The sequence below is a fragment of the Paramormyrops kingsleyae genome, chromosome 14 (genome assembly GCF_048594095.1).
Source record: "Paramormyrops kingsleyae isolate MSU_618 chromosome 14, PKINGS_0.4, whole genome shotgun sequence".
Lineage (NCBI taxonomy): Eukaryota > Metazoa > Chordata > Actinopteri > Osteoglossiformes > Mormyridae > Paramormyrops > Paramormyrops kingsleyae.
The window spans coordinates 9,098,922-9,112,893 of NC_132810.1; the positions used below are offsets into that span (position 1 = coordinate 9,098,922).

General features: G+C 40.6%; 1 protein-coding gene across 1 annotated transcript; it reads right to left on the reverse strand.

Moving 5' to 3' along the window:
- Nucleotides 1–1,768: 1,768 nt before the first annotated feature.
- LOC111838922 (uncharacterized) lies at nucleotides 1,769–6,931 on the reverse strand. Its single transcript, XM_072698962.1, has 7 exons — nucleotides 6,766–6,931; nucleotides 4,598–4,894; nucleotides 3,716–4,012; nucleotides 2,827–2,922; nucleotides 2,682–2,710; nucleotides 2,429–2,596; nucleotides 1,769–2,205 (listed from the first exon to the last, which is right to left on the reverse strand). Exons 1-6 carry the CDS (start codon nucleotides 6,917–6,919, stop codon nucleotides 2,471–2,473), a joined length of 999 nt encoding a protein of 332 aa, XP_072555063.1. The 5' UTR covers nucleotides 6,920–6,931; the 3' UTR covers nucleotides 1,769–2,205; nucleotides 2,429–2,470.
- Nucleotides 6,932–13,972: the final 7,041 nt, after the last annotated feature.

Consider the following 13,972-nt stretch of genomic DNA (forward strand, 5'->3'; position numbering starts at 1 on the left):
GATTTTCCAGATTCCTGTACAGGGGAATTTTAATTAGTATTTGAATGTCCGCATGTTCTCTTCATGCCTATTTGTAGTCATTGGTGCCCTAAGTGTCCATTCATAGCAAAAATTGTAGAATAAATGGTCTATACATGTATGTCTGTACATATTTATTAAAGAATTACACTGTATTAATGTGTGATGGAGTCAATCAATCAATGAAGGGTCTAATAACTCTAAAACTAAATAAGATGGACAGATCTAGTAAAGTGGGCTTTGTTGACTATGCACACACCTTGATTTTCAGATTATGTAATTCCATTCGATATTCAGTTTACCGGCTGTAGTATCTTTTTAACTGAAGCCAGCGAACCAGATTTTTGATTCAGTACACAGCAAGCCATGTACACCGATCATTCTTTCAGTTACATTACATTAAAAGTAAGTGGTTAAAAATGCCTGGCTTGCTTCCGTTAAAACGATATTACTGTTTTCCTGAAACTGAATATAGAATATGAGGTGTGAGCTGTGTATATGAAGCAGGGGCATAGCTAGGTTTCATATATTAATATTGTGGGGGACGGGTATATCGGGGTCACACATGACACGTCACGTCACATTATAAAGCAATTCTGTAGTCTCGATGTATTGGAAAATTCCACATTCATAAGAAAAACTTTTAAGATCTAAAGCCAACTTTTTTCCATTTTTTAAATTAAATTAAGCAGTACGACACAACTGTGGTTAAGTGCAAAAACAAAAAAGCTTTCAAAATTGTGGAAGTATTTAGTTTTCTTGGATAAATTTCTCTCTCTCTCTCTCTCTCTCCCCTCTATTCTTTGTCTTTGTTACTGTTCACTTTGCCACTGTTCATCTTCACTAATATGGTAGTTGAAGTTTGTTAATGTCCCGCTTCATCTATGGTGAATTTGAGGGAATTATTAAAATTATGCACAAATCGCTAGATTCCACCATGAATGTCAGGCCATGCATTGTGGGAAAATGACCTCACTCAGGGCCCACCCCAGCCAGCACATCCATGTGGGCCCCACCTGGGAAACCCAAGCGGGGCCCAATCAATTTTGTCCGCGGTTTCCATGGTGGCCCCACATGGGTGGATTTTTTTTGTACGGCAGAATCTGGCTTGTCAGACGTTCCAGAGTTTTATGCAGTTTTCACATGCAACACTAGAGGGACACATTATGTCTAATTTAAAAGAAGCCTTCAGAAATCACATTCAGATGCCTTTGTATCTGCTTTTTAAGCAATCCCATGGCTTCTTACCCTTTGTTTTTCTTACCCTTATTGTTTTGGGGTGAGTATGCCTGGTGTTTGAAAACTGGGTAATTTCCTATAGTGACAAATAGCTGTATTAGCTCCTGTTCTGTGGGAGAGACAGACTGTTCTAGAAGCCTTGCCATAAACGAAGGTTGTACCCAGAATTTTCAAATAATCCATGTAGCTCCTTAAAGAACATATCAGCTTGAGGAACCAAAGAAGACTTCATAGAATTTTTACTGAAGCTGTACTCCGGAGATCTATCTTTTATGGAGACAGTGGTCTGGGAACAATATGGGCGTCTCCTTTACCAATATACCTGTAGCTACCAGACAAACATGAAGCCTTATTTACAAAGCAGTTTGTTTTCCTTTGTGAGTGTGGGATACAGCTGCTTCAATGCTGAACTGTGTGTTACCCACTCATCGTATGGGCACAACCTCAAACACTAGTCTTGTTTTTGTCCTGCAGCACATAAAACTTTAATCTGAAAATTATTTCTGTCCCACAGGGCTGTTGAAGATATCAGGTAATCTCAGACACGGAGTACATTACAAAGGGAGTAGAAATATTTAAGCTCTTAATGAAATTTATTATAATGAAGGAAAACTGCCATATTATAAAAAGTTAAAATTGTATCAATTAAATCCAGCACTACAAACAGACAGACTGGTGTTTTGATTTAATCTTATACGATTACTATAATGGTTCTCTAAAATAAGTTTCTATTGACTTGCATAATAAATTGCATTGTTACAATAAGATGATCATGGAAATGGAAGAAAAAAAACTTTTTATAACATTATGAAAAGCAGTGACATATAGAGCAAATTTACACTACATTTACCCCATTCCTGCAGAATTATGTTTACACATTTGTATAGATATAGTATAACATTATCCTTTAGAAAACAAATAAATGATTAAATTCACTCTTGGACAAACCTGGAAATGGAAAAAAACAAGAGTTTATGGTCCAATAAGCTACATTAAAAAGAACTATAGATAAACTCTGTAATGAAAGTGGTTTGTGTGGTATGCATTGCAGTGTCATTCCCTCTACATTTGTGCCTTTTGTCCTGCACAATCCCCCATCCTTTTCTTTCCCTCCGACTAATTTAATGAATATTTATTTGACGTATGTGAGTGTTTTAGTGAAACATACTACCGGAACCTCTTTGGAATAAATTGCACATGCTGAGGCATGGTTTCACTGCACCGTCCTGATGGTGTCGTAGTCACAGCGGACGTTGGGCGCTTTCCATTCCTTCCCACTGGGCGTGATGCTGACCACCGAGTACGTCACAGCGTCGGCTGCAGCATCCGCACTTTGCACCTACAGACGAGTCGCGCGGCTCCGTAAGAACCAGTCAGTTTACTGGGTTCAAAGGAAGATATTCACAGAAAATCACAGCACTCACATTATCTTGGTTGGAGGTGGAACGTCTTGCTGAAATATCAAAGGGAAAATGGGGGAAAATATCGATTCAAAGTGCAAAGATGGTAATATTTCAGCAGTATGAGGCTGGGAATTTGGCTGCTTCAGTGAGGTTTAGGCTGTCTTACCTCTTGTCCTGTAGATCAGTATCACAGCTACAGTCACACATAGAGCTACAACCAAAGAAACACAGACGGCTGCAGCCACCACTGCCTCCTGGAAACCTGAATTAAAACAGTGAGAGAGTCTGTTGGGGGGCAGCATGGTGCCTTACTGGAGAGAACTTCAGTCATACACCCCCAGTCACCCTTAGCATCCGCTTCCTGGAACTGGGTCCAGCCCCCTGCCCCCACAACCCTGGAAGATGGATGTTAGAGACAGGGTCCCATACTGAGAAACGTCTTCACAACATATCACACGCTGGCGAGTATTTCTGTGTCAGTGATCAACTTCATGCTAAATTTGAATCATTTTAATTAGTACCACAGAAGCACTACAGCGTCAGTGAATAGGAAGGAAGTATTGCAGAGTGCTTGTTTTTTTATCTTATATAAAGTTTCAGGGGTGTTTAGTATATGAAGGCAGATGGCATTTGTCTAAGAGGTTGAGAGCAAACCCATTAAAATATCATGCATATTATATATATCATCCATCTTCTATAGTCACTTGTCCTGTGCAGAGTCACAGGGGTTTGGAAACTGTGGGCACAAGGCTGGGAACAACCCAGGACAGGGCACCAACCCATAGAATTTGGCAACTCCAATTCAGCATAGCCTGTGTTTGGACTGTGGGGGAAAACCAGAGTACCCACAGGAAACCCCACGATGACACGGAGGAAGCATGCAAACTCCACTCACATGGAGCTGGGCTGAGAATCAGAAGTGTGAATCAACAACGCTAATAACTGCGTCACGCATGATCGCAATATAGCAGCATCAATACATAACATAACAAAGTCGGTGAATATGGGTGCATCCAGCATGGGTGTAAAGAGAAGAAGAGAAGCAGAGATCCTACCAGAGACAGTGGTTATGTAGCTGGCTGAGCTCTTCACTCTCCCATCCACAGTCAGCTGACACGTCCAATTCCTGTTGTGGTCTGACTGATCCAGAGTCACAGTCAGAGCAGACCGACACCTCTTCTGATGAATATGGTACCTGGTATCTCCGTTTAGCTCACTGCCATTCTCATGAAACCACGTAAATTTGATTTCTCTCTCTGTAATGTCTGTGCAGATATCATATCCATGCAGGGAGCAGGACAAAGTCACAGCTGTACCGACAGTAAACGGTTCCTGGTGAGGTGATGATGAGACTGTGAAAAGGAGAATATTACATCATCTAGGTCAGGGATACTCAAATGATCTACGTCTAACAGGAAGGTATTGGTTCAAACATAGAAACAGAAGTTATGAGCATATTTATGTCTCATTTTAATGATCATTGAACATGGATGGCAAATAGACTCACAGCTATAAACTTCCATTGAACATGTAGTCCAGCAGAAACTATTAATGGCTTAAACAACATAATGAGTCACTTTGTTTAACGTGTTGATGTCACTTATTCCTTTACAACAGCCTGTTCAGCTACAGAGTTTGTACAGAGATCAGTTGTGGGACAAGACTGTAAATCTGATTATTCCAGTGTCAATAAAGATTCTAAAGGCTTCCATTGCCTTGTTAAAATAATCTATTTAAGGTTAAACCTCTCCTTGTAATCCTTCTTTTAATACATTACCCTAATCAGTAATGTGCCATTATTTTATATAATTTATGGCTATTTTATCTCATATGACATGTAATTTGAGAAAGTGAAAAAAAAGAAATTATGGAACACGCTGCTCTATGTTATTTTTAAAGCAAGGGGAAAATATTGATCCTATTGTAGGAACACTTACTCTCAAGAATATTCAATAATAAATTTTGACGATTTTCATTTTTTAATACACCGATATACAATCCAGCATCTTCTCTTCTCAGCTTGTTAATCTGTAGAGAGCAGTCTGGCAACAGTTTCATTTTTCTATCTTGGCCTACATCTGTGATCCTCCCCTCATTGACTAGAAAGGTAGCCACACGTCCCGGATTTGGAGTACAAGTCCAGGTTACTCTGAAGTAGTCATCAGATGCCTCAAAGCTATATGGTAGAATGATGTCATTTCCCTCAGTGGCAAACATGGATTTTTCCTTTTCACCTGAGAGAAATAAAAGATTAGTTATTACACTGCAGATGTAATATTAATGTTATCACAGTGTTGGTGTTACTGTGTGATGGAAATACTGTGTGAGAACACAGAGTCAGATGGTCCTGCATCATAAATCTTCAGTGCCACCATGTCTTAGACCACTGATCATCACCTGGCGGCCCGCGGGCCAAATCCGGCCCGCTGAGCCGTTCAATCCGGCCCGCGACTGGATTCCAAAATTGTGAGGATCAAAAAGAAAATAGTGGTCCACACTATTAAAGCAACTAAAAATAACAACAACTGAGTCTCTTGTCAGAATAACCACCATTTATGACTATATTTAGGCTACACTCCGAAATGAGGACAGACTCAGACAGACTATGCGGATTAGATTTTTATTTGATTTTCTTCTTGGGGGTCCGGCCCCCAAGTAGACTGTCTGGTAAAACTCTGGCCCTCTGACAAATATAGTTGATGACCCCTGTCTTAGACTGTCACTTTTCCAGCAGGCTTCACCAGTGCTGATCCTGTGCTGTTGTCCTGCACTGTGTTTCATGTAAAAGATCAAGGGGGCGTGGCTACAAGTCCTGCTCACTTCTTCTCAGGCCTGTCTAATAAATACCAGCAAAGTTCCTTCACTGAATCTCAAGTCCTAAATTTAGCTCAAATTACTGAAGATGTTGAGACTTTGCTAAATCTTTCATCCACCCATTTTCCACGATAACTTATCCGGTACAGGCTGGAATCACAGGAAGCACAGGGCAGCAGGCGGGAGACCCTGGATGGGATACCAGCCCATCACAGGAAGCACAGGGCAGCAGGTGGGAGACCCTGGATGGGATACCAGCCCATCACAGGAAGCACAGGGCAGCAGGCGGGAGACCATGGATGGGATACCAGCCCATCACAGGAAGCACAGGGCAGCAAGCGGGAGACCCTGGATGGGATACCAGCCCATCGCAAACATTTACATTTTAATGTAGTGAATAAATATTCACAAGATTTTCCATTTATTGAGGAGTTTTTGGGCCATTTAGTCAAGCTCTTAGGATCTTGTATGTTGACATCAGGCAGATGTTGTCATTTACTAGAACTGCTCTTGCATAACATTTTTAAGGGAAACGGCTTCATTTTACATTGTTATAAGTGGATTATTTACACATCTGAATAATTGTGCCGCAATTTGAAATACATTCACCAGTTAATGCAGATCACATCAGTCACTCAATGGACAACAATGGAAAATTTCAGCTTGATTAGAAACATCTGCAGTGAACATCATCGAAGCATATTTTTTGCCTTATTTTTTTTTTATTAAATTGCTTCACATAAGCACTGGAACTCAACGTTAGATCAAAGAAGGTTTAATGTCATTTTGCATTAATGATACGAGGTACAGTGTCTAAATGCTCACTGAAACCTGCAGGACTGAAAAAGCTGGAATGACCCTTGTCTGTCCTGTTTGATGACACAAAACGGCTCTGATCAGCAAAGGTGTATAGTTCAGGTCCAGAAAGTAAAAATCCAGGCCATGATTTTGTTTTAACCAACCAATTGCGTACAAAGAGTAACAGTCACAAAGTACTCAACTAGTTGGTTGAAACAAAATCCTGGTGTAGATTTTTACTTTCTGGAACTGGAACTTTCTGCTGATCTGTGGTTCAGGGATGTGACGGGAGCTCACAAGCGTGTCACTACCCCAGTCAGTGTTCACCGATCTGTAAATTGGCTCTGAGCCCATTTCCACTATTAGTATTACAAGGCTATTTTCTATTAAGAAGCAGACTGTTTTTCTTATTCTCTTATTCACAAGTTCTCCAACTTAGATAATTCAAAGCTTTCGAGTTGTTAAATAATAATAGAGACATTCTTTTGTTTACCTGGGCAAACGCTGAGGGTGTTGAGCAGTGTCCAGAGTACCAGTTTAGCGTGTCTGTTTGCTGCCATACTGTAGTTATGGTTAATGTGGCATCTCCAAGTGTTAAAGTTGTGTTTATACATTAGGAAATAGATGTCGTCAGTCATAGAACACATGAGTTATTTCCTGTATTTTAAAAAAAGCTGGTGGAAAATTACACAAGAGAAGTGATTGATGATAATCAGTTTACCTCACATGAAATATATCAAGGAGTTTAATGTGATGCATATAGAGAGAGGCTGAGGGAGAACTTATATTATAAGCAATAGATCACATCTGTAAGGTACCTGCATCATAGATTGGGTGCCTTTTAGCTTCCCAGCATGAGCTAAAAATGCAGATGATCATGCAGATCAATGCATCCCTTGCCCAGCAGGGGGAATTAACCAGTAACCAGCCCTGACTTTGGCTATGAAACCTCCACCTTTCCAGGGTACAGAGGAGCTGGTAGCTTGGGGTGCCACCCGTCTGTCCACCTCTTATGGCCTCACAGTGGGCACTACTACACTCTCCTTATCAAGACAACAGCAACATCATATCACATTACATAACACTATGAGATAAAATGCTGACTTGTGTAATTATAGTTGTGCAAAGCTCCTTACTTACAAATAGGAAGAGAAGTAAAATATCATATCAATATGATCTATTTTAAATGATGAGAGATGAAAACTGTCCAGAAAGGGTATTTGTCATCAGGATATTTATTCATAGCAAAAATGAATTGCAAGTGTTTTTAAGAAACAAGCTTGGTGTTTATTTAATATAGAATGCCTGCTAACTTAGTAATGTTACATGTGCAGAGGTTTAGTGCTTTTGGCTATAATGTTTACTGAACAAAACTATAAATGTAACACTTGTGACGATGCTCCCGTTTTGCAGCAGTCTTTTCCAAACAAATATCAGGGATGTTTAGGTTAAGTTGAAAATCATATTTCTTTTAAATGGAGCAAAGAAGTGGTTTACACTGCATTGCTATGTTTTGTTTTCAATTTTGTGGGAATACCATGAACTGCACAGGTAAGGAATCAATACACAGGTGTTCCATTTCCTGGGTATAATAAAACGCCACTGGAAAATGTGCAGTGTTTCTTGAGCAACACTTATATCCCAGATACCCAAAGCTGCACGGGAGTATGCCATTAGCATGCTGGATGCACAGATGTCCACCAGAGCCACTGCAAGAGTCATGCATGTCCATTTCCTGACAAAAGACGTGTCATGGGTAAGATGCTGGAGGACTGGCACAATTTTCCTGGGGAATTGGCTTTTTTGGGGGGCTACCATGCTGAAGCTTCTGAAATTTCAAAATAATTCATATTTTTGAAGATTTCAAACTTCAAACTGATTGATTTCAGGACATATTTTCAGCCGATTAAATGATTGAAAACAAAAAAATACAAAGTTCTTAAACATAAACAGATTTATACTTTTAATTACATGCCAGAAAAACAGTTGCTTGGAGTAACTGTATGTTATTATTGCTTGCAAACTTTTGATTAAAAGAGTGACTTGCAGAATTTGGTTTCCATGGAAGAAAATAATAATAATAGCCACTGCACTTCTACAACAACTAAAAGGAAAGTTATCAGTTAAATCAATCAAACATGATCTTAAATTCAACAGCAAACAGTCATGATTGGCCAGAAAGAATTAGGCAGGAGAAACATTTTAAAGTTTAACCTGTAGATAACTTTACCCGTGCCATGTAGCCGTGACAGAGAAATGTGCTAAAACGGCAAAACTTAAATTATTTTTTTTTGGCCAAAACATAAAGATGGATGCATGAGAAAACAAAGGGCTTCCTTTAATGTGGGAGAATGTGTGACACTCTCGTGAAATATGTGAGACTTCGAAGGTGTGCAACAATTAGACGCCTCTGATGCTACTTCAGAGATGTTTGGCAGTACATCCAACAGACCTCATGCCTGCAGACCACGTTACTACACCACCCCAAGACAGCTACATCAGACTTATTCACCTCTGGAATTGTCTGAGACCAGCCACACAGATGACGAAACGGTTTGTGCACAAACGGTCAAAAATCGTCTTACAGAAAGACAGCTGCATGCATGACAGCCTATTGGGATACTGACCTTAATGCAATCCAGCACTGTAACCAACTTAACTGGGCTAGGGTTCACCTCCAATAGCCACTGGCACACTGGAGAAGGGTCCTCTCTGCTGATGAATCTTAGTTTCAGTTCTACTGGCCAGATATTAGACAATGTGTATGGCGTTGCCTGGGTGAGCGTTTTGCATCTGGCATATCCTACGGACAACGAACCCAAATGCATTTCATCAATGGCAATTTGAACACACAAGGATTCCTTGATGAGATCAGGAGGCCCATTGTTGTAGCATTTATGCATTAGCATCACCCAGTCTTTCATCAGGACAATGCACAACCCCACGTTACAGGAATGCGTACATAATTACTGTCAGCCTGAAATGTCCCAGTTCTTCTATGGCCCTCATACTCACTAGACAAGTCACCCTTTGAACATTTTTTTGGATTTTGTGTTCCAGCTCCTACCAACACTGATCATCTATGCACAGCCATGGCAGAGTGGAACAACCTTTCATAAGCGACAATAGACAACCGAATCAACTCTGGTCACATCACTTCATTGGATTAGTAGATTGATTGTTTTGATAGATGTTTTTTTTTTGCTGTGGTGCTGAGGATTTTAGTGTGGTGGTACCTAACAGACCATGCGTTTGTGATTATGTTTATATTTTATTGATGAATACATATATTACATTGATATTACATGATAAAAACCTGTTATTCTGACACTGTGGGGATCATTTTTCAGGTCCCCACAAAGATCTGTGAATGCAATCAAAAAACTAAAAATACCAAAAGACTTGTATTTTGTTTGGTTATTTATGGTTAATGTTAGGACTGGGTAGGGCTTAAGGTCATCATGTTGGGATTAGTGTTTACCCCATAGAATTGAAGATATATTTATAAACCTGTGTGTGTGTGTGTGTGTGTGTGTGTCGCTGTCGTGTGTAAGGTGTTGCTGTCATTTCTGCTTTCAAGGTTGGAAGCTGGTAAAGGAGATGTGAGCAGTTCCTATATCGTGTCTTATGGGAAGATGGTTATTTTCTGATTATATGTTGTCACATTACTTGTGAAATATATGAAAACTCATGATCTATCACCAGAAATACCCACTACCTAATGCACAGAGACTATCGTAAAAGTATAGGAAAGACGCATTAACATCCAGGCTATATGGCTGTAAACAGAGAGATTCAACTTGTACTTTGGCTGCTGCTCAACACCCCTAACGTCTGCACAGGTAAGACAAAATGATGTTTGATAACTTTAATCTACTTAATAATGGAGAACTTGGCACAGGCTCCTGAGAGGCAGGAACTGACAATAAGTGAATGATGGCTTTATTCACACTTGTAGTACTAATGATAAGGGCACTGGGCTCACAGTGAAGGACTGACTGGACAGGGAGATGCATCATATATCATAGAATAAAAACCATTTCACTGTGTTACAAATTTCCTTCACTTGGTGTGGGTTGGGGACCCAATATATGTTGTCATGGGGTCCAAAATCTCCAGCAGCTCTTGTGCTGCTGACCGGTTGGGTGAACACTGACACTGACACTGAACACTGACTTCTCAACAAAAAATGTCCAACTTGAAGAAATAACTGAACAGCAAATGTGACACATTATAGAATAAAAACCTTTTTAGCGTGTCGACATTTTCCTTGACTATGACGAGATGATTACTCTGTACTGCAGATCGATGAACAGACTGGTGTAGTGACATGCTTGTGAGCTCCTGTTACCTCCCTAAATCACTGATCTGGGCTCTTTCCACTCATCAAACAGGACAGATAGGGGCCATTCGAGCTCTTTCAGCAGGTTACAGTCAGTGCTACCTTGCTCAAGGACCCACAGACATGCTGAGGCTGGATTTGAACCGGTGACCTTCTGATTACAGGCACACAGGCTTAGCCCGCTAATACTTAATATTCGTGCTGTAGGACACCTAGCTTTAAGCAAATTCATTTTAAAAAATGTGAAACAGGATGTTAAAAGCTGAAAAGAATATGTATATTTTAACAACGTAATGTCAAATCACAATAAGGTTTCAAAAAAGTTTCCGTATTTGGTATAAACCACAAGTACTTGTCAAGTGTTTAATTAGATGGGTTACAACAAACAAGATTTTGATAATCTATCCAAGAACCAAAGTGCACCTATGCATTTTAATAAGTGTCTAAAATGTTGTTTGCCGTGAAGTATTTTAAAACCCTCACCAGAGTACTCCAGCGATAAATACCAATCAGAACCACCTGGTAGCTCAAAACACGGGTCTTTATAAAGAGAGAAAAAATAACATAGGTTGTTTTTAACCTTTCTATCACCGTTTTTGTGCATTAGTGTTGTAACCTTTTTATCATCATTTTCTTACGAATGTATATGAAGAGCTCTTTTCCAAAACGTGATAAACGCCAATTTTTTAAAAAATGAGCTTGCCATGCCATTCTGATTTGTACTGAACCTATTCATTACTCCATCAATGTTTCATGCCAAATCGCTATATTTTCTTGTTTAAAATGTATTGCAAATTGCAGTTTTTCCCCAAACCGCAATAAGTATCTACTTACTTAAATGCGTCATCTCCTCTCGACCAATCAGTGTTCGGTCAGCGCTCTAAATTATCCAATATGGCAGCGCCCTGAAGAGAGGAGTTTTCTTGCTTGTGCCGTTTGTTTAAACACATATCATTTGAAAATGGATGTTTTATATACTTTTGATGGTTCTGAAGAACAGTTGAGAGCTACACCAGGTGGTAGATGACGTCGTTTAAACAAAGAGAACCATATAAGACAGGGGTATTCAACTAAAATTTAAAGAGGTCCAGTTAGAGAAAACTTCTTGAAGCAAAGGTCCGGAAGATTATAATGTCTAACTATTTAGTGTGATCTATATTTAAGTAGCCTATTAGCTGTACCAACATTGCATGTAATCAGTACCTGACTGTCAAACCAAATTAATTCAGTACAATTGAAAAACGTTTTGACAATATTTATTGTCACGTGACAAAGAACTTTGGGCAGCTGGCTGGAGTGCAGATGCTTGAGATTTGGCAGCCATGAAAATGTACATTTTTTGTTTCACCCGAGTTTATTTATATAACAGATAACATTACTTTATACATATGTTAAAAAGCAGAAACTTCAACGAACATGAAATCAACAATAAACTACGTCTATTTATCCAATATGTTATAATACATACTGTATTTGAAAACTGTTCAGCTTTATGATTACAGGCCAGACCAGTCTCTCTGTTAGGAACATTACGGCTTTTTGGTTGTGGGTTTTATCTTCGATGCTACTACTAACACTAACGGCACATTAGCGCAGACAAAGCGCTGCATACGCCGAACTACATCTTGCTTGGCGTTCAAAGACGCTTGACGTTCATTGGCGTGGGAAACGGCGGCTCTACTGCTAAACCACTACCGAAAATACTACAAACGCTGCGCCGGTTAAAATAGAAGCGTCACGTCAGGTTTTAAATAATAACAATGTTTTGGCTATCGGTCCGGGTCCGTATGGGACAGCTTCTGGATCCGGACCCGGCCCGCGGTCCGCCTGTTAGTGACCTCTGCTGTATGGCAAGGTCAATCACACTCGCAGCATCCGGGGTCGAACTCGCCCGTGTATCACAGCTCTGGGGTTCCGGATGTCCAAGATGGCGCACGCAGCCTCCAATCCAGCGCCGCTAACTTGAATGCCTTTTTCTTCGATATCCCTCAGCCCCTTCACTTCCACTCAACGCCAGGATACGACTCGACCACACGAAAAATACAATTCGACACACCCGCTGTCGTCGGCCACAATTAAATAACAGTGCTGTTGCATTACTCTCTTCCGCTGCAGACTAAATGGTATCCAACATAGGCACACCGGACTGCTCGCTACGCTTTCCGTTTGAGACGGTGCAGTCGATACTAGCTCCAAATTCTAATCGCAGACTTCTATCCCGCAACAGCAAAACCGGGTCACTCGAGTTCGAAGTGTATCACTCGAATGTGATCCCTCTAGGAAAACTTCACATTAATCCGTTACCACTTCATCCGTCCGCCATTATCCAACCGTCTTCTCTAGGCGCCGCCTCACTCCCAGAGTGAGACCCGCCCACCAAGGCTACTCATTGGCTATACATGACAGCATAATCCACCGAGTCCAAAGTCTAATAAAAGATTTTAATAAAGGACTACAGGTTTTTATACCTGTTACACTTCAAAAGGTAGTAATGTACTCAATGAGCACAAAGACACCATTCTTAAGGCTAAGTATGAATTTTATTAGGTTTATTTACAAACAGCTTCTATATATCCTTCCTCCTGCGGCCATAACCCATAAGATTATAGATAGAACGCTGCAGTCTTTGTTCCTGGGACTGCTGAGTCTGTCCTTGGTCTCGAGACGTTTCTCCTTGCTGTAGTCGATTTAAATAAGCCAGTCGAGGTCGTCTTGTGTTCACTGCCTCCTCTCTAGGGAGCGGTCTTTGGCACTCGCCTCTGGGCTGTTGATTTTGCCTGGGCCTTCTGTCATTCTGGGGCTGCCGGTGGAAATGGTCCCACTCTGTTTCAAACTGGAGACCTCTGTGATGGAGCTGAGCCTTATGTCTATTAGCAGGCCCTTGTTCAAAATGCTCCTCCACCTTTGGTTTCTCCTTCCAGTATGACCATCCATTCCTTCCACGCTGGGGTCTCAGATCAGAGCGCCATGCAGTGCTTGTATGGAAAAACCCCTGATGGAGTTTGTCCCTCCTAGGCACTTGGTGGAAAACCTTCGCTTCCCATTCACCCTCTCCTCTGAATTTTTTCTGTTCTGTTGTTTCTTTTCTGTTTTCTACATTTCCACTGTGAGTCTTTTCTGCCTCTTTCACCCTACCTCTCTCTCTATCACTCCTGAGAGGTACTTCCTCCGGCACTTTGCTCTCCTTTTCAGACTCCATGAGCTCGACTTTTCTAGGAAGTGCCTCTTTTACGGACACTGCAGCATTTTCCAGGTTTCTTTTTTCACCTTCTTTTCTGCCATTATCCTCCTCCATCAAGCACTTATTTGTTGGGATTTTTCCCTTAACAACTCCACTCATTATTTTAACTGTAATTTT

Excerpts from the sequence above, each read along its gene's own strand:
- LOC111838922 (XM_072698962.1), bottom strand. The coding sequence starts at position 6,919 with ATGTGTTCTATGACTGACGACATCTATTTCCTAATGTATAAACACAAC. Across the intron at positions 4,013-4,597 it reads ATTATTGAATATTCTTGAGA|TCTCATCATCACCTCACCAG; the intron begins GTAAGTGTTCCT and ends TCCTTTTCACAG. Across the intron at positions 2,711-2,826 it reads ACTGATCTACAGGACAAGAG|CAAGACGTTCCACCTCCAAC; the intron begins GTAAGACAGCCT and ends TTGATATTTCAG.